At 38.4% G+C, this 24,604-nt stretch overlaps 1 protein-coding gene across 1 annotated transcript in view; it reads left to right on the forward strand.

Moving 5' to 3' along the window:
* Positions 1-24,604, forward strand: part of PLPPR5 (phospholipid phosphatase related 5) — a 107,492-nt gene that overhangs the window by 38,189 nt on the left and 44,699 nt on the right. The window contains exon 2 of the mRNA XM_064664684.1: positions 8,043-8,117. Within this exon, the coding sequence (XP_064520754.1) occupies positions 8,043-8,117 (75 nt within the window). The remainder of the gene's footprint in view (positions 1-8,042; positions 8,118-24,604) is intronic.

Genomic DNA, 24,604 nt, shown 5'->3' on the forward strand with positions numbered 1-24,604 from the left:
AAGAAAAGTCAGCAATGGGCACCACGTATCTGGTATGGTGAGGGAGGAAATAGGATAGGCCAACTTTGTTAGCAGCCATCTGTCACTCCCACAGACACTGTCTCTTGTGTGTGAGTGATTGAAAACACGTGAAAGAATGCAGTGGGTTCAGTCTGAGGGGATGGCTTTGCAAACCCTTGGCAAAGGCTACTAGGAAGCTGCAAGCACCTCTCAGTCAGTAAGGACAGCTACTGATAAGCTCATCACAAAATATTGCATGATACATAGCACCAACTAAAATGTTAAGGAAACTACACAGGGGTTACATATGTAACATGTACATTGTCAATTAAGAAATTAGGAGTGAAATGCAGAAGTGGCTATGATACGTAGAAGAATGCTTAATTAAGCAGGGATGTAGGTGTATACAGGGTTGATTGAACTTGTGAGATAAGGTTTTGGTGTGGTTTCTCATGCCAATAATACTAGATAGAAGCTGCTTATCTGATTGTACAGATTGTGGAGAGAACTAGTTCTTTTAGCAGAAGACTCTCCTACAAATAAGATGCATCTTGACCATCTGTTGCCAGATGGAAGTGTTCTACTTCTGAATCACTGGCTGCAGTGACATATTTAGACAATGAATCTTTCATGGATAGATCCAAAGCACAAATACATGTTGAGGTTATTTTTTGCGTTTACTTGGCCTTAAGTTATAGTATGGCTATATACTCTTGTGAACATACTGTTGTTTCATAGATAGCAAATCTAGCAGTTTGCACTCACCCTTTGTGAGGTATCCCAATTGCCTGAATAAGAAGTACATAATTTATCACTAAAAAATGCAAACACAACATAGAGATCCTATTTCATTGTACATTTGTTTGAGGACTCTGAACAATTCAGCCTGTGTACTTTGGTAGGCAGCATAGGCAGTATTTTGGTATCCAGGCAGGCCCAGAACACAGCTCACCAACTCATGTACCTTCACCTACTGGTCTTTACTTAAATTTCCCTTGTGGAAAAAAAAATTGTATTCTTTCTTTCTTTTTTTTTTCTTTAGGATATTTACTGTGATTTATTTTTTTCAAGTGAACAGAGATTAGGAAGAAGAAAAAAAAATTCCATAAGCTAACTGGGAACTTTACAACTATGCAGTAAAATTTCAAGTCATTGCTGTTTTAATGAAGCATAAAGATGATTATCATGCTTAAGTTCTTTGAAGTTTAATTGTGGCTTTTTACACATATTATTATGCACAAATTAGGTCTTATGCAGAAGTTGAGGACTACCAGTGAATTTTATTTCGTCAGAAATAATGCCAGGTTTTAGTCTTACATGAGCTGAGTTTATTTGACCTGAAGGAAATAGAACAAATAAGTGGAATCTGAAGAAATAGCATGTAGAGATTAATATATGCTAGCCTACATCAAATTTTTCTCGATGAGAAATAATTGATACATCATTATGCTGCAGTGTCATAGAGTCTCTCATACTGATGACATTGTGCACCATTTTGATTTTGAAAAAGAAGAATTATATCCGGTGCCATCTGTTTGGCCATGCAGAATTTGATTAGATAGTCACATGAGGAAAGTACTTAATATATTTTAAGATACAGTTGAAAGAAAAGCAGCAGCTAAAGACTGGGAAGAAAACCATTACAGTGTATTCAGCCCAGCTTACCAAAAATCCCCATCAGGAATTCTGCAGATCAGCAGTTTAAGACAACTTGAGATGCAGCTATTCTTAAATACAAATTAGTTTTGATATACATGTGATTGGGGTGATTTATGCTGTTTTATTGTACTTTTGTTGAACACTAGTGCAATTGATTTTTTCTGGAAAAAATATTTAGAAATAGTACATTTCACAGGCTGGCATGCAAACTAACTTTTAATTTTAATTAATACAGGATGGAATTGATCCTTGTAACAGAAACAATAATATGTGATATTTATATCTGCTTAAAACTAATCAACATTACTCAAAATTTAAACATTTTGCGATTAAGAGAATTCAAAAAATCAGGACAGAAATGTCAATACTGAACAAATTTGAAGAAACCACGGTATAACTTCACTTACTCTGCTATAATTTTGTTTTAATACTGTTAATGAGGCAGAGAGAAAGTACGTTAATCAGCTGGATAAGTTTTATCAGCAGCTGTCTCAGACCTGATTCCAAATGACACTGTATGACAGACAGGGCAATGTCCACTGCTCACGGTGGGCCAAATCTACATTCACTGTTGGATAGTGCCTGTGACTGATCAGACCCAGAGTTCAGATAAGGAATGCACAAACTAGAAAAGAATACAGAAAGTGTGGTTGGCCAGAAAGGACTGCAGTAACTCTAAATACTCAACTGAGCGCTGAGTGAGGCAATGACTTGTGAGACGAAAGATGCTTCTCACATGTAGGTACAATCATGGATACATCAGTCAAGCTTGACTCACCCGCCGCCTCCACAGCACTCCCAGCCGTGACTGTGAGGGACTCTCGGCAGCATTAATTTTAGTGTCATCAGTGTGTAATTGAAACAAACCCCTTTTAATTTCCATGTTTTATTTGTGAATTACTTGTTCAAAACTTTTAGGATTCAAGAATTGGTTCCACTGGGTTTAGAACAAGTGCAATGTCATTCCCCCATCGCACGGCCCGTGTCATTCATACCTCACTGGGTGTTGATAATACAGAGAATGCTGCAGCTGATTTTGCCTTGTCTGGTAAATCCATTCTTGACTGGAGAGCAAGCTGCATATTAAGACTAGCTTTTTAAAGCATTCCACATATTTTAATATTTTGATTCTAAAACAGAGACCAAAATGAAGACAATAAGCCATTCCAAGATCTATATTATTCCAGGCAGTTAAACTGCACTAACTATTCTAGTGAATCTCTGCAGAGATTCCCACAGTTAGCTGCCTCACTGTGGGAAGGTGTCTGTGTAGATGCCTTCTGAGTGGCAAGGGCTTCCTGCTATTATGGTGGAGGGTCATTGTCACGTTTGTGGTGGATGGGATTTCATGTCAGCACCAGGATTTTGCTCCTTCACTCCAGTGGGGTCTTTTAAGTACAAAACTACAGGATTAAGATTCACCTTGATTTCACAAATGGAGTAATTTTATGGAATTCTTTTATTGATTAATCCCATATTAATTTGCCTGCTTGTAAAACAAGTGCATTCTTCCCTCATCTTCTTAAAAGAAAAATGACTTTGTTACTTCTGTTACTGTGGCTTGTTGAGCAAAACTTAATCCTGTCGTTACAAACATAATCCCATGAATCCTCTTCTTACTGATAACACTTTTTACTATCTAAACTCCTGTGGGAGCTTTTGATTTGGTGTTTGACAGGCTTCCAGGTCCTCTTAATGTTAATCTTCAGATAATGAGTAATCTAAGAAAGAGAGGGATATAGTTTGGTTTATAGCTTTCATCTTTTATGGTAATAAGATTGTCACTCAATACTCTTTCAATTCTTTAACAGCTTTTGAAAAATTTTATCTAATTTCAAGACAGAAGAGCACAATTTAGCTCCCAATATCATCACAAATGAAACACCCATCAGAAGGTCAGCAAAGAATGAAGAAACAAGATATTTGTGCAACATACATGGAAATCACTAGGGAAAATATTGTGTTGGTATCTATTGCACTGCCTCCAATCTTCCAGTAACATTCTCCCCCACGTTTCATTTACACTTGACATACATGTTGCTGTCCATCGACAATCACTGACAGCCTGGCAGATGTTACAGGGACCTTGTTGGCTATGGATGGATACACTGTGAGGTGGAAGGTTATTTGGAGGAAGTGGCAAAGCGAGTAACTGCTCTGGGCTTCAGAGGGACAGAGCATCTGAGTTCATTACTGAGGTTCACCAGTTAGTGGTACTCATGAATTTTCAGGTAGCAAAAGCAGCCAAGTGTGCCATTTCCTGCTCTCATCAGGGTGATTCACAACTTTTCTTCTCTCGTGTGTCTCTTAGCTGATAGCAACTTATTCTTACAGAATTTATATTTCTTTCTCTTTCTCGTAATTAAAATTTCATCATCTTTTCTATTCTCCATTACCTCTATGAAGACTATATAGATTTGGCACATAAAAATGGTTTCCTACCATGAAGATTTTCTTCATAGCACAGTGACCTTATTTTCCTGTTTTCTTAACAGAACAGACACATGCTTTGTTTACCTTCTGCAAGCCACATTGGAGAATGTAAGTGCTACTGATAGTTCTAGTGAGCTCTATATGCATTTTAGTAGATTTTTTTTTTTTTTAGTTCAGAGTGCATCTTACATCTCCTGCTTATTGGTAAGTATTTTTGCATTAGGATAGGGGAACTTCACCCATAAATGGAAAGAGACAAATGACATGGAAGATGCCATTTTTATTTTTAGATAAACTCCAAGTTATAGGGAAACCTGTGATGGAACAGACATTTTAGAATGTTACAGTAGTGTCTTAAATCTGCTTGGCACTGGCTTTCACCAAAAATGCTGAAAGACAGACATAAGAATGACAACTGCGGATAATAGATGTGGCAAAATAGTGAGATTAGGGGACTCAGTTTCAGAACTAAGGATATTTGAGTTCCTTTTTCTGGCTGTGGCAGAAATATGGTATTAAATAAATCCTTTGAAGTCATATTCAAGCTGTAAGCCCAAGTATTTCCTCTTCTGTTTCTGAGTAACATTGGAAGTTATTAAACTCTAGGCATCTTACTTTTTTACATTGAAAGTTGTTTAGAGTTTCCCAGAGTTCATTGTTGATGTCACATCTTCAAAGGAGGTCTCCCTGTGAACCTGAAGTACCTGGGTCAGTAGGCATGCCTAGAAATTGTCTATAGAATTGATTTTTAGGCAATATACAGAGCAGTGACTGCTTTTTTGTAAAAACTTTCTGCTGTTTTGGCCATGGTCTTGCTGCCAAATTCCTACCCCCTTTAGACAGCAATTAAGAGTTGGTGGTTTAGGGGTTACAGTGATAGCACTGGGATGACAGTTGGCCTTGATTGTCTTACAGGTCTCTTCCAACCTTAATGATTCTATGAAAAACCCACCCTAGAAACATGAATGCAGTTCTCTCATGTTGAGGAGAGATATAAATTGAATGGATTTGGATCCAAATGTGATCAGAAACACTGAGAGCAGATTTGCAACAACTGTATAAACTGTGGATGTTCAGCCTACAGTGCTAATTGTGAAATTCACCTCTGGCTCCTGACCTGCCGCATTTAGAACTGCAGGGGGGTGCTGCTGCTGAGGGAAAATGCTCTTGTCCAGAGCTCCTCCTGGAGGTGTGTGCTTGCCAGCTTTCTTCCCAAAACAGCACAGATGTGAATATGACACCCTAGTCTAGCGGTGATGCCATGCAGCAGGGGTAGGCTTGTCTGGAGAGGGATCCTGTAGGTTGTTGTTAGGCATACCCCCAGAACTGCAGCTGGAGGGAGGCAGACTGCCTAATGCATACAGGGTGGTACTGCCAGAGAAACTGTTTCATAGGCTGCCTAGTAACTAGTTACATAAAAAGACTTCATATCACTGAAACAGAACTAGTCCTTTTAACAGGAGATATTTATAGGGATGCTCGTAGCATTTCAGCCATTCTCTCACAGATGGCTTCTTGATGCCTCATTCAGGCTCACTCATCTTCCTCCAAACTCATAGCAGCAACCTTTAGAGGGACAATTTCACATATCAGGTGTGTTTATTCTGTGTAAAGAGTGTTCCAGGCTCCAACCAGTGCCCATCTCCATGCTATTGAAAGAAAAAATTCTGGCACACATCTCAGGCTCTAGAGTTCATCCCAATTTCAGCGCATTGAAAGCTTTGGACATTGGCAGACACACATCTGCAGTACTTACACAAAATTAACAAGAACATGTCACTCCTTTGATGCCATGTTGGAGACAATGAATCTTAGGCCCTTTTTGTTCTTGAGGTAATAGTTGCAGAGGAGCCACGTATTGGTCCTTAATGCTCAGAGCTGGTTCCCTTTTCTTCAATGTATTGTTAGCACTCATTAAATAGTAAGTAACTGCTATGTTGATGTCTCCTTAATGAACTGAGCCTATAGTCCCACTGTGCAGTAGCTGTGCATGCACATCTCCATATGCATTATTAATGGTTATATTATGTAACTGTATAATGGAGTGTCAAGGAGTCTCTGGGACTCTTGCCTGAGTGAGGATTTGAATGGAATATGAACTGCAGAGTTTGGCCTTGTATGCATACAAGTAATTGATCAACAGCAGAGCAACCTTTTCTATTTGCTTGATAAAAAAGTTCAGCCTCTAATGATCTGAGAAAGAATTCAAGAACATATGCCATACTTGCTTCCTTATGAAGTGCTTTTTTGTTCATTGCTTTGGATAAACACAAGCTGAATGCAGATTGCTGCTGTGTTTTATAGCACCAACGACTGGGCTAAAAATGCCCAGAGTCACAGGGTCACAGCAAAAAATCCCCCAGTTCCCAGGGAGACCCCAGCTGGTGTATGCATAAGTCTCATAGAACAGAGCAACACCTCTGCCTCCACATCACTACTGACTCACTCATCAGGGGAGGGAGGCACAGTGTCAGGCTGCCCCAGCCACCTTCACGGGGGGAGCAGAGCATCAGAGATGCCTGGTGCATTGCTGGGAGCCGGGCTACACACACAGAGCAGAGTTTTTCTGATATTGCTTGGAAGCATCTGCTTTCTCTTCTCTTCAGTGTGCTGCCTCCAGGACTTTTCAGCCCCAAGCCTTGTATAAAATATGCACGTGCATAGGCAGGGCATGGGAGGGAGAAAGAGAAGAGTCAGGTGCAGCTTAGTAAAGCATCAGAGGAAGAAAGGGAATCAAAGCTGAATTTGGGAGGCCATGGAAGAGAGAGAGAAGGAGATACAAGATGCTGAAAGATGTGCTACATGCAAGAAACTGAATTAAAAGGGAGAATGTGAAAAGGATAAACTGGAGGGAGAACACAAGAGACTCGAAGGAGAGAGCATATAAAAAATGAGAGAATGGTGAGACATAAATGAAGAACAGTGAGGAGAACAGCTGAGAAAAAAAGAAGACAGCTAATGGACTATTTCAGCACCTTTTAGGAAGAGCCTAGAGGGAAGCTTTTACAAGTAGAGTTTTAAAAATGAAGTAATCAGAGCAGTAGTGGTTGTTGGTTTTGTGGGGTGTTTTTAAGGAAGAAGAGAGCAATCTAGAGGGACTACCCAGCATTTAGAAGTTTTCTAATTCTTGAAGAGTCTAGCTTCTCTAGAGATTTTAGTCAATTTACTGTATCAGTCATGGGCTGATTTGTAGTATCATTACATCCAGAGTACTTTGTTCTCTGCTCTACTTTTCCTATGGCAGAGATTAGTAGGGCAGGTTTTTCTTTCAGGCAGTTATTGCTTTTTTCGATTTGTTTTATTTTTAACAACAGATCTTAACTTTTTTGTAAGGGATTAGGAAAGTTTTTTTGTAGCTGCAATGTTGAGAATAAATAATTTGTGGATCCTTCAGAACTAAAGATCTACTGTATTGAAACTGCAAGACACGACTTCACGGCTTGGCAGTTCCATTTAGTCCTGTGTTCCCTTGCTTCTGTAGAAGCCTGGTAGATTAATATTTAAGTTTTGAACATTTTTAAGCCTTCAACTAATGCCTCTTCAGCAAAGTCCTCTAGTATAAACTTTAAGAATGTGCTAAAGTTTCTTTGAAGTCAATAGAATTAGAAAAGCTCTGCAGAAAAGAGATAAAGGATTTGTTTTGTTGAAGTATTCAGGGATATGTTTAATATAATTTTAAGTAAAAATCTTTTTATAGATACTGCTATTTGGAACAAAAGTGGCTCTAATCAATTTAACAAAATAGTAACATCTAAATTAGCTTGAAGCTCTTTCATACTGGAATAAAGGAATGCACACAAACAGTTCTCTGTTGTAATGCTCGCCATTCCTTATTTTGGTACAAACCTGTGTTTTAAGCAGGCCTTTTCTAGTTTGCTGTGGGCACATTATTATAAACAAGGATAGCTTCTTATAGATGGACATAGATGGACACTTTGTTTCCTTCACAGGTGAACATGATTTCAAATCCCGGGCATCAGTCTCAGAGAAACCACATGATGTTGCCATGCTCGATATTAGTTGAGGTAAGAAAATACTGTAGATACATTGCTAAATCCTTGAGTATATTTTTTTAAGAAAATGCTCTCAACAGCTACCAGCATGTTTATGTTTATCTCAACATGGTCTGCTCTCTGTAGTTGGTGATCTCGGCAGCTGTGAATAAAATTCCTGTCCCTATACTGTACTTTTTTTCTCCAATTCTTTCATGAGAGGGAATGGAGTCCATATGCCTCCAATTTCACTTTAAGTGATGGTGATGTTCTAAAGTGCCAGAATCCAGGGGAGCAAAGTAATATAAATATTGATGATTAAATCTTCATAACAATAGTCCATGAGTCTAGAATTCTTTTCATTCTTAAACCACCTTACATTTGAGAGTGAGTATCATTATTTTAATTATAGAGTTAGGGAGCAATGGAACTGAAGTTCAAGGCTTTGTTTAAGGTTGTTCAGTGTCTGTTAGGAACATTTTGGGATAATACATGTTGAGTAACTTAAGCAGCATCTAAAACAGTTTATGTTTCTTTTTCTTCTATTTTTGACACTTCTTACTGAGGTACTATAAACAATTAATTTTCTTTCTCTGATGTTTGTAGATCACGTTTATAGCAGAAGTCAATCTGATTATGTCTGCCCTGCAGTGGAGCTGGAGCTGCAGCACAGCACAGATGTAGTTGGGTGTAGTTGGTTCTGTCTGATCTGCCTTTATAGTGGCTCGCTTCAGCCCCACCATGAACTCAGCAGAACTTGCCACCTGCAGGGATTCTGGAGTGCCTGGCTGCTGTGACTATAGACAAACAGCTGACTAGGTTGGCTGTTTGTGCTAACCTAGGATTAGATCCCTAGGGATATGGATAAGGATACTGCACAGACTAGCTGTGTGTGGCCAGGGGCACATTCATTGCACTGGAGTGTGTGGGGCTGGCAGACACAGCCTCTTAGTACCTGCAGTAAAACTTGTGCTAGTGTGTGTTACCTTGCAGTCATGCAAGGCCTGTGGTGTGGAATTGTCCCATTTCGAGCTAGATGCAAGCTTGGACCAAATTATATTGCAACAAATATATTATTATATAACAATATATATCTTTCAGAACCCAATAAAATATTGGTGTAGAGGAGAATGGAACTCTTCATAGGACATGTTTTACACTGGCAATTCTGTTTAGGGTAGTTGTACCCGTTTATATTGGCAGAGGCTTTGTTCTCATTTCTCTTAAAGCATTTCTACATCTAAAGCATTTGGATCATGTAAAAAAATCCAGCACCATTTTTCTTATCTTTTAATGCATGCTAATTATAATGAAAAATCCTGATGGTTCTTCCAGGGTTGCCAGCTGACTTGGTATGAGGGAGCCTGAGGGAGACTATTAAGCTGTATTTTCAGCACAATCTTTCCTGACTTACATGTGCACACTGATGTCACTGGATTCTGTGGACTGCAGATCAGAGTAGAACATCTTCAGATAAACATTTCTTAGGCTGAGGGAGAGTGGGGGATTTGCATTCAGTTTTCTGCTCAGCCACAGACTTCATGTGCCATATTGAGTGTGCCACTTGGGCCTTAGTGCAGAGGCAATTGGGCATTGTTATTCCTGGATTTCAGGCAATCTGTTTAGTAGCAGTTGTTCTGGGGGTTTCAGTGGTGCTTGGTATTGGGCTTCAGAAGTAAAACTTACGGAGCTTTAAGATTCCCCTGTGAATCTCCTTCCTAGACTCTGTGTCTTGGTACCTATCTCCTTACCTCATACTAGTGCTGGGAAACCAGTGCTTTTGTTCCTGTGGGATGCATAGATCCTTCTGTGATACATTTAGAGTTATCTGATAAATGGAGAGTGGGGGATGTCATAAACTGAGAGAGAAAATAGCAGCATGTTAAGCAAAAGTTTTTTATGGTGTAAACATTATGACTTAAGTGACCTTTTCTGAAGAAATTTTAATTCTCCATGGAGTCTTTCTTCTTTGCTTTTTAAATAAATTAAGGTGGGGTTTTTTTTTATCAGCACATTTTGGAGGTTATTTCCATGTGGATTGAAAATTGCTTCATTGTCTGGCATTATTTCTGTCACATAATTTCAGGATTAAAAGGTGTTCCAAATGTTGTATAATTTTTAATTCTTTTTTTAAAGCAACTGGATAAGACAAGTATGCAATATTTGAGCACCTGATTTTAGGTATTTGGGTGATTAAAAGATCTGTGAGCTTTCTTAGCCTTCCTCTAAAAGCCTTGTTATATGTTCCTTACTTCTCTAGCAGAAGAAATTAGTCAGCTCACGTACATGAAGAGCATGATAAGCCAACAATTGTGCTTACACTTGGACTGCAGCTTGTGAGCAAAAGAAGGTACCAGGTTTGGGTTCAAGTATCTGCAGACACAGGGCCACAAGACCAAGTCCTCCCTACTGTTAAAAGGCAGCCATGAGGTGCCAGTGGCAGTAGTGGTCACTCACTTGGTAGTGATTGCCTGGAGTGACCTGATGTGTCTGCACAGTTTATAGGACTGCACTATCTGTCAGAGAAACTGCTTATTTGCTGAGGCGCAGTACTAAGAGGCTACTAAGTGTGTGGCTTTTTCAGCCTGTATTTCAAGAATTTATTTTGCATGGAACGCAGTAAAAATCTGACTTCCTGAAGATCTGTTAGCCTTTATTGTCTTAACGATTAGAGTATTTGAGCAGGTGTAAATGGGATACAGGATATGACACAGGACTGTACACAAGTCCTAGCTTGCTTCTCAGAGAAGTGTGTCTGAGCTCCCCATGCTGCTGATGTCCTGGCAGCACTTTCTCCTGAGCTCTACAGCAGTGGTTAAACAGAGGCTTAGCCCTCAGCCAAGGCTTGGCCTGGCATTCCTGACTGGGAGCTAAGCAGGGGCAGCACTGTGAAAGCTGTGAAAGATGGTCAGTAAGTACCTTAGCCCAGGAAAGGGATGTGAATGTGCGTGTTGGAAGTTACAGCAGGGAATAGTTACATACATGTTAGTCAGGTTCTATTTCATGCTCTTTAGAAAAATATTACTTTTTCATGAGTAGCCTGCAGGTTAGGAGTAAAAGAAACTGCAAAGATCAGAGCTATTTACATTAGAGTAGTTTCTCTCTTGCAACAAGGCAGAATAAGGTTTTCTGCACTTTTTAGAGCTTGCTCCCAAGCATAGGCTCAACACTGCTAAGCACTGATGTCAGAACAGGTAGGTCTAGTTTCTGTGCTCTTGCCCTTTTTAACACTAGTGATTTTTTTTTCCTAATTAATTTCTAACTTTGAGAGAGAAATCATCTAAGATGTACAGAAACTTTCATTGATAAGAGAAGCAGGGTCTCTGTATACTTGATTCTTCTCGTGATACTAAGCTTTATACCTATCAGAATGTCAGCTTTTCTCTACTGAACAGTCTTATGAACTACTACTGTCAATGTTTCCAAACATTTCTGTCCTATTCAGTTCACAAATGATAGAAAAGATGCACTTGGGTGTTCTGTCATGTGTTTCAGATACTTTCATTAATCTAATTCAAAGAGATGAACCTCTTTTAATCTGTTGATCCTAGTGGATAGAACTAGAAGTTCATGTCTATTCAAGCTGGAGGAAAAAATGTGAATTCTGCAAGACTTTGCAAGCTTAAACCTGAATCTGCAAGGCAGAACCTGAACTGTGCAAACATCTGTTACATGCTATTGCTGTTAAGAGCTTCTGCTGGTTCAAGGCATCATTTATGCAGTCTCCTGTATACCTGTCTTCTGTATCAGACATTGAATTCTAATGGCATGTTGCTGCACTTGTTTATTTATTGTTTTAAGAGTACCTTTTTCATTAAAGAAGTTAATGTAAGCATCAGATTTTGAGATTTACCTCCTCAAAGCCATACAATATCTTAAGTTAGTTTCTCCAGCAGTACCAATTCATCCAGCTGTTATGACAGACCATAACTTTAGATTCCAAAGGACAATTATTGTCCAAAGGTATTGTTCAATTTTCATTTGACCTGAGTTTTCCCTACCTTGTCCATTGTTATGCAAAACCTGATTTATTTCTCTTTTCTCTGAGATGCTTTAACTATTTGTTGATAAGTGAATTATTTTTTCTAACATATATGCTGAAAACAGATGTCCAGGTAACAGCTGTGAGGTAACATTTGCTCTCTCTCTTTAGGGGAAATACTTGGGACAAGGCAGTCTAACTGCCTGCTGGACTCTGTCTTAATGACCCTAAATCTAATGGTCTAATCTTGTAACTTCTTAGTATCACCAGGTGCAAACTTTTGCTAATCTTTCACACTTCTGCAATTTTAGGCTTAGGCATTCTCATACTAAATTAACCAAGTGTATTACTATCATTTAGTGATTTAAACAATCTATATTATCAGAGTTTTTCCAGTTTTCTCTTTTCTTTTTTTTTCCACTTTTGCATATAAATATACACACTAGAATCTCTACAGCAGGTATAACTCTTTCACCTGTCATAAACTTTTGTAATTAGACTATTATTAACTCCGGCAGTGGGCAGATGCTTTAATACATGTACCTGTGAGAATATTGTCTTCTGTGTACTTCAGATACCTTGGAATTACGTTCATCAACTACCTATCGACTTACCTAAATTTTGTGAAAAAATTACTTGAATGTGCAAGGCACTTCTGACTTAGCATAGAGCTCTGAACTGTGCTTAACTACACTGATAGGCTTTGTCCTTTTTAAAGTTTTTTCTGGGATATGTTTTATAACAATACAGCAATATCTTTTTTTCATGCTTCTCAGGAGACCCTGGCTGATATTTCTCTTTGCCTTGGTTATGCACTCTGCAGAGCTCCTTATGCAATTTATTCTCCATTGAATTGCGAGCTTTTTTGTAGCTGAGAATCAAGATGATTCAGACAATTCAGAGCTGATTCAACAGCAGGAGGTCAATCTTAGTTTCTCCTTTACCCTTTGGGTTTTAAGGATTTATTTTCTGCCTAAGAAGGACATTATTTATAATCTCTCTTTTGTATAATTTTCTCAGCCTACTATTTTCTTCTCCACTTTATTTTTTTTTCTGTTCCCAGTACCTAAGTAGCTTGTCAACAGTCTTAAAAACTGGGTAAGGCATTTAGCATAGATGCCAAAACTAGTTGTTTGTGAGTGACTGGACTGCAGTTGTATGAACTTGTGGTGATACTGGAAACAGAGAAGTTATACAGAGATTTAATAGGAAAACTGAATTCATAAATAAATAAACTATAGCTGAAAACCCTACTCCATAGCTTTCAGTGACTTTGGCTGTCTTTGGTGGAGTGTTGTTCCTTCAATTCAAAGTAGCCCTTTGGCGCATTTTGACTTAGGGAAAATATACTTTTGACTATCCTGCATATTTCTTGGAGTCTGGGGAGAGAAAGCTTGTTTTCTTCTAATCTTGCATGCCATTAACTACTCATGGTTTATGACTTCAGATAAAAATGCAATCCTAACAGGTGGCACAAATAAGTTGCTTTAGGAAAATGCATGAGTTTTGAACTAGGAAGTGAATTGCTTAGGCTGTCTTTGTTGTCAAATTTGTCCAGGATGTCAAGAGATCATCTTACAGAGCAATTCTTGTGACTGACTGTCTCTAACCCCATTACAAAAACAGAAAAAAAATTATTGATCCTTTTAAAATCTTGCTGAGTTTGATGTATCAATTGTCTGACAAAGAGCATGGAGGAAAACTGCATGCAAATTTCCCATTCCAATGGATTCTTCTTTTCCTTTGTGAAAATAGCAAAGGTTGCCAACTGAGATTCTGAGCTTTGTAAAAGTTATTGCCAAATATTGATAAGCCTACATTTACTGTGCTGTTCACTTAAGTAACTTTTGGATTGAAATGACCTTACATGAAAGTAATTAATTCACAATTCTTTTCAGTTGCTAATTTCTGTAACTCATTTTAGTAATAATTTACAATGAAAAATGTATATAATAAAGATCTGTTCTGTCATTGCTAGTCAGGAATAGTCCTCTGTTAGAAACAGTGGGGGCTCTGGCTATCTGTATAGTATTTCACTTTCAAAACCAGCAACATGTTTTATTTGACAATGTCCTGAAAAATTAAACTTCCAACCATATCTAACAGGATGATTAACATTCAGAGAGAAGAGGATTTCAATATTAATCATTCACTGAAAGCCATGCAACTGAGAGAGAATGAACTGATGCTGATGAAAAGCACTAACTGTGCTAATGAAACTTTTTAATGTCTTCTACTGACAAGGCAAGCATTGGAAAGCAGCTGCTTTTTGAAATGGAGAAAGCATAGTAATTCAATAAATGTTCTTTATTAGTAATGTAATCTTCCCAAGCGATTTCTGAGCTTAGCTCTCATAAACCAGTAACACCCTAATAAGCATTTGCACTGTAGCAGGTAATTGTTTAAGACTTGTATAGTAGAGAACCAGATGCACCTAAATGTCCTGTGTGTAAGAGTGGTGCCAGTCACCCCGGGCAATGCAGAAATGAGCCACCTCCCCCTCTTTGTTCATCCTCTCCTGCTGGGACTGAGGCGATGGCAGGAGCCAGTCACATGAAGTGGGTGCTGTTTCCCCTGCTTTTCATAACGCCTGTTCCACTTGTAAGAAATAGATCAAAGCACAAGAAGGCAGGCAGATGCCAAGGACAGTAGGATCCAAGGGAACTATATTCTGAGGGAAACTAATCAATGAATGATTTTTTTTCTGGACTTGTCTTGAAGTCTGATGAGGTTCCCAGGCTTTTTGCTCTTCTCCGTAAAGAAATGACTTTTTCAGCCCTGACCATGAGAAAAGCAGGGAGAAAAAAAATTCTGGTATCCAGTGAATGCATTGGGGTTTACCACTCCTGCTGGCTCTCCTAGAAGGGAGGGCATTGTGAGTTCTGTACCTGTTGGATATGAGCATGTAGCTGAACTTTCCTTTTCCTGTGGGATATTTTTAGTACGTGTAGGGAGATGTTTAGACAGTGGATGTCTTTTCTAAGAATTTCTATAGTGTAAATATCCCAACTAGTTTATAAGTTTTATTACTCTGTAGTTCTTTAAAACGCCCACACTAGTGATTTTTTTCTTGGAAACTGAAGTGAAAAGATTATGTAGAAGTATCTATTAATTGTATAAAACTAATGAGATATAGCTACTGGGGTAGGATTAAATTGCTGTGTATCAACAGCAACAAAAATTTCTCCTTTCAAGATTTTTTTTTTCTATCTTTGTGGAAGATTCTATGACAAAATCTGCTCTGCTTCCCTGTTTATGTTATCCTTGTTTCTGGAGTTGCTAGTTGCAACATTATTGTAAGACAGTTGAGATATTAAAAGTACATGATTAAAACTGTCTGGATCATATACATTGTTTAAAGTCAGACATAATACATCATACATGGTTTTTCCTTAACTTACTGTTGACTTGGGCTGTGTACCTAATGTCAAGGTCATCTAGGACAAATCTGATATTGCTGCCATTTCTGTGGGATGACTTCTCTTTTCTTCTTTTTTGTTTTTTTTTTTTTTCCTTTTTTTGCTAGCTGAAATTTTCAATGTTCCTAATGTAATTAAATCCTGGACATTAGGATGCCTAATAAGCTAAATAATTTGCTTAAATCCAATTTGGATGCTGTCCTAGTTATTGTAGAAGCAGTAATCAACATGTTGGATATTGACATTGCTCTATGAAGAAAAGGTTAATGCCATAAAAATTATGTGTCCTAAGATAGTTGTATCTTTTTAGCAATTGTCCACTCCATTTCCCAAAGGTTAATTTTTTGTGCTAGCTTAGTGAGAATATGATCTCCAGCTCTTATATTTTGTACTCAGGTTTCGTACTGATTTTAATTTCTATAAATCAGCAGAATTCTTATGTGAGGGAGGGGAGGAAAAACCAAACACTAATAATATTTTAACGTCTCTCTATTTCTGAGCTAGTTGTACTGCATTTACAGGTTTACCACATAGCAGTCACTTCAAAGGAAGTGAGCCTTATATGCTTCTAAAAACGATAGTTTCTGGCAATATGAGAAGTGTAAAAACTGCATGATGCTTTAAGGCCATAAAAGTAGTCTGTAGGCAGTCATAACAGAAAAGAGATATGAACCTTAGTTCTGGCAGGTGTCAATTAATCTTGTCCTAAAATGAATCCAGAAGGTATTTCATATTCCTTGGTTCTGTCACAGTGATTCAGCCTTCTTTACCTCTTTACCACCTGCCAGGCCTATGAAGAGCCAGGCTGCCTCTGCATAATCAGATCTCTTCATACTGTCCTGCTGTCACATCTGTGTACTCACTGTCTGGACGAGTTGTTGAGCTGCTACCTTTTAATCCCTTTGCTCTGGCAGGAGCCTGCAGAATCCCCCACTTACTGCATTTTCCCACAAGAAACCTGTAATTTCAACTTCTGATGTTCTTGCCAACTTTATAAATGTACCATTGCACAAATCTGTCACTCCCCACCTTTCCTTTTCTAATAATTTTTTCCCACATGATCACTTCCCACTTCTTTCTTTTAGTACTGTCCGTTGCCTGTAGTTAAGCTGGCCAGCTGGATGAATAAGGCATTGAATGAGTAAGAATTTTCAGAAGCAGTGATCAAAGTAAAGAGTTGTGTATTAACCAAACAAGCATATATTTTATTACATAATAATTTGACAGTGTCCCCTATTATCTTAGTGACAGTCATATTATAACCAAATAAATTTCTTATTCTTTAGTCTAGCAATTTGTTAAACACAGAATATTTTTAAATGAGAAGCAATCTCAAGTAAGTTAATTTAGCAGAGCTTAAAAGCCTTGGTTATTAATAATTCGTGGTGCCAAGTTACCACAAAGAATCTTCAAAATCTGGTTTATTTATTATTTTATTATTGGCCTAGCTCTTCAGTTTTCCAGCTGCTACTTTCAGTTCAGGCTTCACTTCTCAAAGCAGCAAAGGCTGTTGCTATGTCTCCCAGAAGTGAGTTTTCGATGTTTAAGTTACTTCCTTCCTTTCTGCCTTCATGAGTCTCCTGCTAATCCTTGACAGTATAGTTTTTGCCTGAAAGGTAATTGTGATAAGAAATGATGACCAACTCAAAGGTGTAGTCTCTCAGATTATTTTTTAAGAGACAATCCTGTAACAGGTTTTATGTAGTGCCTTATTAAAGCATAAATATAAATATAAATATATATATATATATATATATATAGTATTGTCCCTTTAGAAAGGGGAAAATTAAGAGATATCTTTGTTGCTACCAGTGTAGGTAACTGAATGGGAAATTTCACTTTGTATCAATGCACCCATTTAGAGGAAAGATGATTTTATTTTTAGATATGAATTACCATAATCAAGTGAATTACAATAATTGCAGTGAATCACCATTCGAATGGATTATAACCATTAAGACTAAAGACAGCAAATCTCTGGGCTGGAGTAAATCAAATGCAATTCACAGAATCAGAGAAAATTTTAGGTTCAGAACAGGGCTGACTTCACTTTTAGGTCAGATTCCTCAGAGCCTTGTAAGTGAAGTTTTGAATATATCTCCAAGGATAGAGATACCTTGATAGGAGGAAACCAGCTGAATAATGATTGATGGAAATGGATGCTTCCTGCAACAATTGTTTTGTAGGAATACAGTCATTTGGAGAAACATACATACTTCAGCGTGAGCAGGCCTAATGCCTTAAAACAAAGGTTGTCTTTTTAGTCCTACTCTGAGCTTAGCCTTGTAGCCAAAATGGATAGCATAAAGGCAGTGTTCTGCAGAAGGTGGGGGCTTCTCAAAGTGCAGAGGCATCTGTCCTGCGGTGGGCATGGAAAGTGCAACTTTATGAAACAAACCAGTGTAGGAAATTCCTGTGAGGTGTGTCCTCACTGGTCTGGTGTCATTCATGGCAGTATCCTGAGGCTGTACAAATGCTTTGTGTCTTTGTAGCTGACTACCTTTTGTCACTTAAATTTTCTTCTTTCTTGAGTTTTCTGTCTTTGCTGCAACCTCATGAAAAATAGAATTTTTCAGAGAAGAGATGTGTGTGAAAGCACGAATGTCTTGGTGACAAAGAGAAATGTGTGATACAAGTATTCCTTGTAGCTCTGTGGATCGTGAATGCTGAGGGCTACACCAGGGTACTGAAGAGCTGGGTCTGGATGATGAGTATTATGAAATGGACTTTTTAAAGTCCATTTTTAATATTTAAAATTTTCAAAGTGATCTAAGAAAATAATGAGCTCTACCTGTACCTTTCTTGAACGATTACCTGGTAGCAATGGATACTGTTTGTAATTCTGTTTGCTAAATTCTGTGGGCTTGTTTTTCTTTTCTTTTCTCCATTGAACCACTGCTAAAGGTATCCTAAACTTGCTCTTTCTATGCTTTTCATTGTAAGCTTATGAAGCAATGGATAATATCCAATTTGGGAATGGGGTTTCAGGTGTAATGCTAATGAGAAATGTCTGGTATAATTTGTAAGAACATAAGTAGTTCTACTGCACTACTGTGTGTGAGCTGACCCAGCAGAAACTGCTACAGAGGAAGCGTTGGACTCCTGCCAGGATGAGCTGCATACATTAACTACAACCAGAGCTGGAAGTATGCAGTGATTTTGGTGCATAATTTATTTTGTTAGCCTATTTGTCTTTCCCTTTTGATAGAAAGTTAGAAAGTGGGTAAATTTAATCTTATGTACAGATTTGTGATTGAAAGTGGAGTCCTGTTTACCTTACCTGTTTGTGATACAATTGCTAAGGGTCAAGCTTGGTTAAGGTAAGAGATAACTCTGCACATTTTACTACTCAGCTGCCCCTGAATTGAGGAATCATCAGAATGAAAGGGAGACCTCACAGTTCCGTGCAGAGTCCCATGCCAAAGTCTCATTTCTTTACACACTTCTGGACAGTTTTACATTTCCCCTCCTCAATATCTCAGGATATTTTATTCCCTAGTCATGGAATTAGCAAAAGATAATGATGCTAAGTACACAGAGATAAAAAGTAGTCAAGCTTCTGTTAAGTGTGGAATTTAAAAATGAGAGAGTAGCTTCATCCAGGCAGAGACCAGCAACCCTGGCCACTAAAACAGCTGTTTATCTCCATCCCTCTGGTAACTTCAGCTGTTGTTCACAGAGCCTTGAGCAATGTGTCTAAAGTGTCTGTAAAAGCACTGGGGACTGCTAGGGTCCAGTTCCTAAAGGCAGCTAAACTGGGGGTTGGGGGTGACAGCATAAGGAAAGGTGGCTTGATGGGCTCATCATTTCCTTCCTTCATTTTTCTGAGGTTTCAGATTGATGAAAGTTTTATATTGATAACATAGAACCTTGAGGAGTGGGCAATCATTTACTTTAGGCGTATCCCCTTAATGACTATACAGAATCTTTAGCCAATAAATTATTTTAATTAGTCTCACTATTTGTAATAAAAAGGTACAAAAGAGAATGCCAATTACAATGCAGAAAACTGCCATATTCAAATGACTGAAAATAATTCAGTAACATGTAAAGAGAGTTTTAGAATTGGTCTGTAAAACCTTCATGCATTGTAAAATGTCTGAACTAATTTTGGATTATGTACAAAATTGGCTGTATGGGTACATACAGTGTCCTACACAAGGTAGGTTTGAGTGATTATTTTTTTCCCACTTGACTACTGCACCATGAATAGACAAGTGCTCTGCTTATGTCAGCTACTGTTTAGTAATCTGCTGCATCAATCTTTCAAGGTATCGTTGATTACCTTGGAAAGGGGGTTTCTTTCATCAAAAGAAATTGTAAGAATTCTCTGTGAATGAGAGAAGTAATTTATTCCAACATTCTGAGGTTAGTCATATGATTTCTTTTGAGCCAGTTATGCCAAAGATTGCCACGTTTACAGTCTGTATAGCATTGCAATTACCAAAAATGTGTCTATCAATGAAAATAACTTCATAGGTGTGGTAGTAATTTTCTAAGTGGTAGGCTTTTTCCTAAGTTTTTCTTAGGTAAGATTAAATAATCATTATTTGAGCTTTCAAGTACCAGTGTTTCCTGTCATTTCCCATTGACAAAACTGTGTCTGTATTTTTTTTATTATGACAGTATAGTGGTAGATATGCTAATGTGGGCTTTAATTCTCAGGAACTACAGGCCTTAGGCACATGGTGTCCCTCTGGCGTCCCAAGTTTTTGTTATAACCTATGAAGAACATGTATACAATAATACTTCTTAATTTGAATACAGCAAGCAGTTTTAAGAAGATTAAGTCTATTATTGATGTAAACACTGACTAGTCAACTAATGTGCTGTGACTGCTACTCATTATATCAAACTCAATCATTTCATTGTTGCCTTGTCCTCCTCCTCCTCATTTATTTCATCTCCATCTGCTCACTCTCTCATATACTTGCACTGCATCGTAGAGGTGCCCAAGCTTACTGGGGCAAAATGTTGTCTTCTATGGAAAGGGGGTCCAGGTCTATGTAATACTGCAATACAAATACAATATTAATGCTTATGCTGCTACCAATTTGACATTTTTTCCCCTCTGACTCTTGGAAAGTATAATTCCTATTTTAGAGCTAGTTTATTTGTGTTCAAGTGAAACTTAAAATTGATCACATCTCACTAGAGCCCTTTAAAAGAAGGGTGCTAGTCTAAGCTAGTCATCAAAGCTTGTGTCATTGTATCATTGTATCACTGCAAGTGGTATAATCAGAGGCTGGTATTTCTTAAGATGTAATGAATGACATTTTAGAAGATGATTCATCCTGCCCTAATGTAGTAGAGCTTAGTCACCTAATGGAGTTGTCTCTCTCTGTGAACTACTACTAAGACCATACGAAAAGCTTATATTTGGTGCATAACTTGTTTGAATCCTACTGCAAGTGTTCAGGGCAGGCCCCCATTTCTGATTCTGTGCTGATTCTGTTCCAACTGCTAGGAAATTATTTTTGTCTTGTGTTATGATGGTCCTACAAACATAAATTTTAGCAGTAAATGTCCTGGGCTTTGGGACTTATATTACTGTGCATTGTTGAACAATTTAATTAATCAATTAGAATATCCTTTTAGTTATCTCTTAACAATATCTAGTTGATTCTGTCTCTTCCCTACTAATGTGCCATCAACACAGATCCAATATTCCTCTCAGAAATGGCTGGGTTAGTGTAGTAGTGCGGAGATGTAACAGGGAAACAGTCAGGGGGCTTCCAGCTGCTAACACTCAGATAAAGCATGAAAGAGGTAAACAGAAAGATAAAAACAGTGGGATGATTTGATACCAATTCTTATTTTCTTCTAATTGAGATAGTTTAGTTGTGTTGGCTCTGTTTCTTTACTGCCATTTGACATAGCAGTGTTTTATAATTAGAAAATACTATAAGAGGTGGTGATATAAGCACATGAAAGGTTAGTGAATTTGGTTTGGAATTGGAAATATCTTCCTGTAATGCAGGTCATGATTTCAAAGTATTGCAAAACAGTGTATCTTATTGTGTCTGCTGTACATTGTGTCTCCTGAGCTGGAATTTCACTTAAAATTAGGTAGAAAATGATGAGACCAAGATAAATCTATGATGACTATCAGGGGAACTCCTGCTCTGAGCTCAGTGGCACTATTCCCAAGGAAGTTAATTTCAAAACAAGTCTGTCTGTTATATGAGTTTCAGCTGATAATTTTACCAATAGCCTTCTGAAACAAAAATTGTTGGTTCTGGGCTTTTCTCTGCCATTCTGCTGTCTTTGCATATCACTGTGGTTGCAGAATATATTTAGTGGGTTGCATTAGTCACTGGGGATTGTGTTCTTATGCTTCTATTTGTTTGATTTAATACATGTTTGCATATTCAACTGTGCAGTCAATAAACATCATGCTCTTTTATAATAAAAGGCTATCTTTGGTTTTACTTGATCAGCTAAATACATATTCATGCAGGCAAATCACTGGTGTGCAGGCCATGCTTGTGAAGTCCATCTGCAAAAACGGGAATGTGGTTATGAGTATTAAAATAGAGCAATGTTTGGTATTAGTGTCTGTTTTTGTAATATTCCAAGCATCTTGTGGAGCTTGGACCTGTCTCACCTATGAATTCCTACCCTTCATTATCATACCAAATAGTAGGCTATATATTACAACAATCGGCCTCTGTGAAGAGAACAGTAGGAAGCATCAAGTGCGTGTGTGTTTTTCAACTAGTGCAAGTTAGAAGCTAATCCAGATTTTAACTTTATTAGCTGCAATAAACCAAGCCTTTTAGATTTATTCTAAGGAAAAAAAGATCTTTTAAATAGGAGAAGAGGAAGAAGGGGCTGAGAAAGGTTGACAGTGCAAGAGCATATCTTACCTGTATAAAAGTAAATACACAGTTCATCATTATTTTCCAGAAACAGTCAAAAATTTAGAGAGCTTTCAAAGAAAAAAAATCATTGAAGTTTTTAGATACCTTCTGCTTTAAAGTTTTGTAGTTGTCAAGCCCCTTGCTATTTAATAAGGAGTTAGTTATAGAGATTCTTTCCAAAATCCTTTAGAGATTTTGATAGTAGCTTCAAAACTGTTTTGTAAAAACAAGACTACTTATGTCCTCTAATTCCTACATGCAGTATCTCCATTGTTATATCTATAAGCAGAAGTTGGTTTGTAATAGCCAAATATAGGACTATTTTATTAGCTGGTTTCTGGAAAAAGGTTGATTTTCCCCAATGGCAATTTTTGAAAGAAATATGCCACCAGCATTTCTCTGGGGCATCCACTCAAACAGAACTGAAGAGCTGAGTCTCGTGCTTATTGCAGTCCTGCTGTCGACTTTGGTCTTTGGATCAGACCTTATATCCTAACAATGAAGGTGCCTGTATGCAATTTCCAGGGTTAAGATTTTTATGTGTATGGTAATGGGTATTGGACTGCTCTAAAGTAATGGGGAATATAAACTTTGTGCTAGGCAGAATTCACCACAAGATGTCTCATGTCTCACTGAAAAATCTGTAAAGGTAGGGAGCTATCCAGCTAAGTCTGGTGAGAGCAATGCGAATGACATGATTTAGATTCTTCTGGAAAGTGTGTTAAGAACACATAAAAATAGACTGGATGTGGAATCCAGGCATGAAAAGTGTGTGTTCTTCAAGGGCTGATTAAAAATAAATGCATGGAGACTAACATCACTGAATATGGACAACATTTTCTAGAAGGGGGAGGAAAATGAACAGTTAAAGCCAAAGTACAATACTAGGAGAATGATTACACATTATAAAACGGAGCAATCAAATCTCATTTGTTTTTTTTAACGGCCTTTGCTATCTAAGATAAATGGACTTTTTATGGCTAAGGTGTCCATTTAAAGACTGTTTCACATCCTTATAATATTTGGGTTGCGGTGTGTACGTTTAAGTAACTTTTTTATCTTTTTAGCTGTTGGCTTTGGGAATCCGAACTGGAGCCCACATATGGATGTATCGGGCCTTGGGCACAGTCATCTATTCTAAATTGCATGGGTGTGTGCTATGTATGTATTTTCAAGTAGAACTCTTTTATGTTTGTATCTGTATGATTTCTCCCAGCACCAGAGCAGACTCTTCTCTTACTCTAGGATGTTAATTGGGCAAGGATAGCTTCATGGCCAGCTACGAATTTCTTTATAGCCTTTAAATGAAATCTTTGAGTATTAACTGCTTTCATGGGTATCCATGTACAAAAGGGTATGTATTTCCATTCCTGGTTTTGGAAGGCTTGGGAAGTGAGGGTGGGTAGTTGTGGGACTGTGGGAAACTTCTGTTGTCAGTAATGAGCCAGAAGCACAAGTTGATCACAAAAATCAAATGTTGTATTTCATATACCTCATGATCCAAACAAGTAGTTATGCTCAGGATTAGTCTTATGCATTAACAGGTTTTTTAATATAAGCACATATAATAAAGTTGTTGGGTTGCTTTTTTTAAAGGCATCTATTTTTGAAGTATATGATGGACTCTGTTGCTAATATATAATTACAAAGTATGTCCAAAACTGCTTACATAAAAATGTCTGGCAAACCACAGAGCAAAAAATTAAGACTTATTTTCTTGCAAAATCACAGAGTCACAGAATCACACACAGTACGTGCGGGTGTTTAAAAAAAGGCTGGACACGGCACTTAGTGCCATGGTCTAGTTGACATGGTGGTGTTCGGTCATAGGTTGCACTCGATGATCTCAGAGGTCTTTTCCAACCTAACTGATTCTGTGATTCCATGTTGAGACCTTTACCACTCCGGCGAACAGTGGCGATCCCTTTGCCTGCCCGGCCCCGTCCGAGCTGCGGCTGTTGGCCGTGTCGGGGCCGCTTCCCGGCGCCTCCGTGCCGGGTGCGGGCCGGGCCGGCAAACACCTGCGGGAGCTGCTCTGCCCGTGCACGCCCGTCGTACAGGTCTGAGTGGGTGTAGAGAGGGACCCAGGTGCCCCCGCCCCGTAGGAGGGGTTCCCTCGCTAATCACGGCCGAGCCGTCCCGGGGCCGGGGAACTCCCGGATTGATCCCCCCCGCCCCGCTCCTCCCCGCCGGGTCCGGGTCCGGGTCCGGCGCGGCTGCCGCTCCGCGGGCGGGGCGGGGCGGAGCCGCCCCCCG

Source organism: Pseudopipra pipra, chromosome 9 (assembly GCF_036250125.1).
Source record: "Pseudopipra pipra isolate bDixPip1 chromosome 9, bDixPip1.hap1, whole genome shotgun sequence".
In the NCBI taxonomy this organism is placed as follows: domain Eukaryota; kingdom Metazoa; phylum Chordata; class Aves; order Passeriformes; family Pipridae; genus Pseudopipra; species Pseudopipra pipra.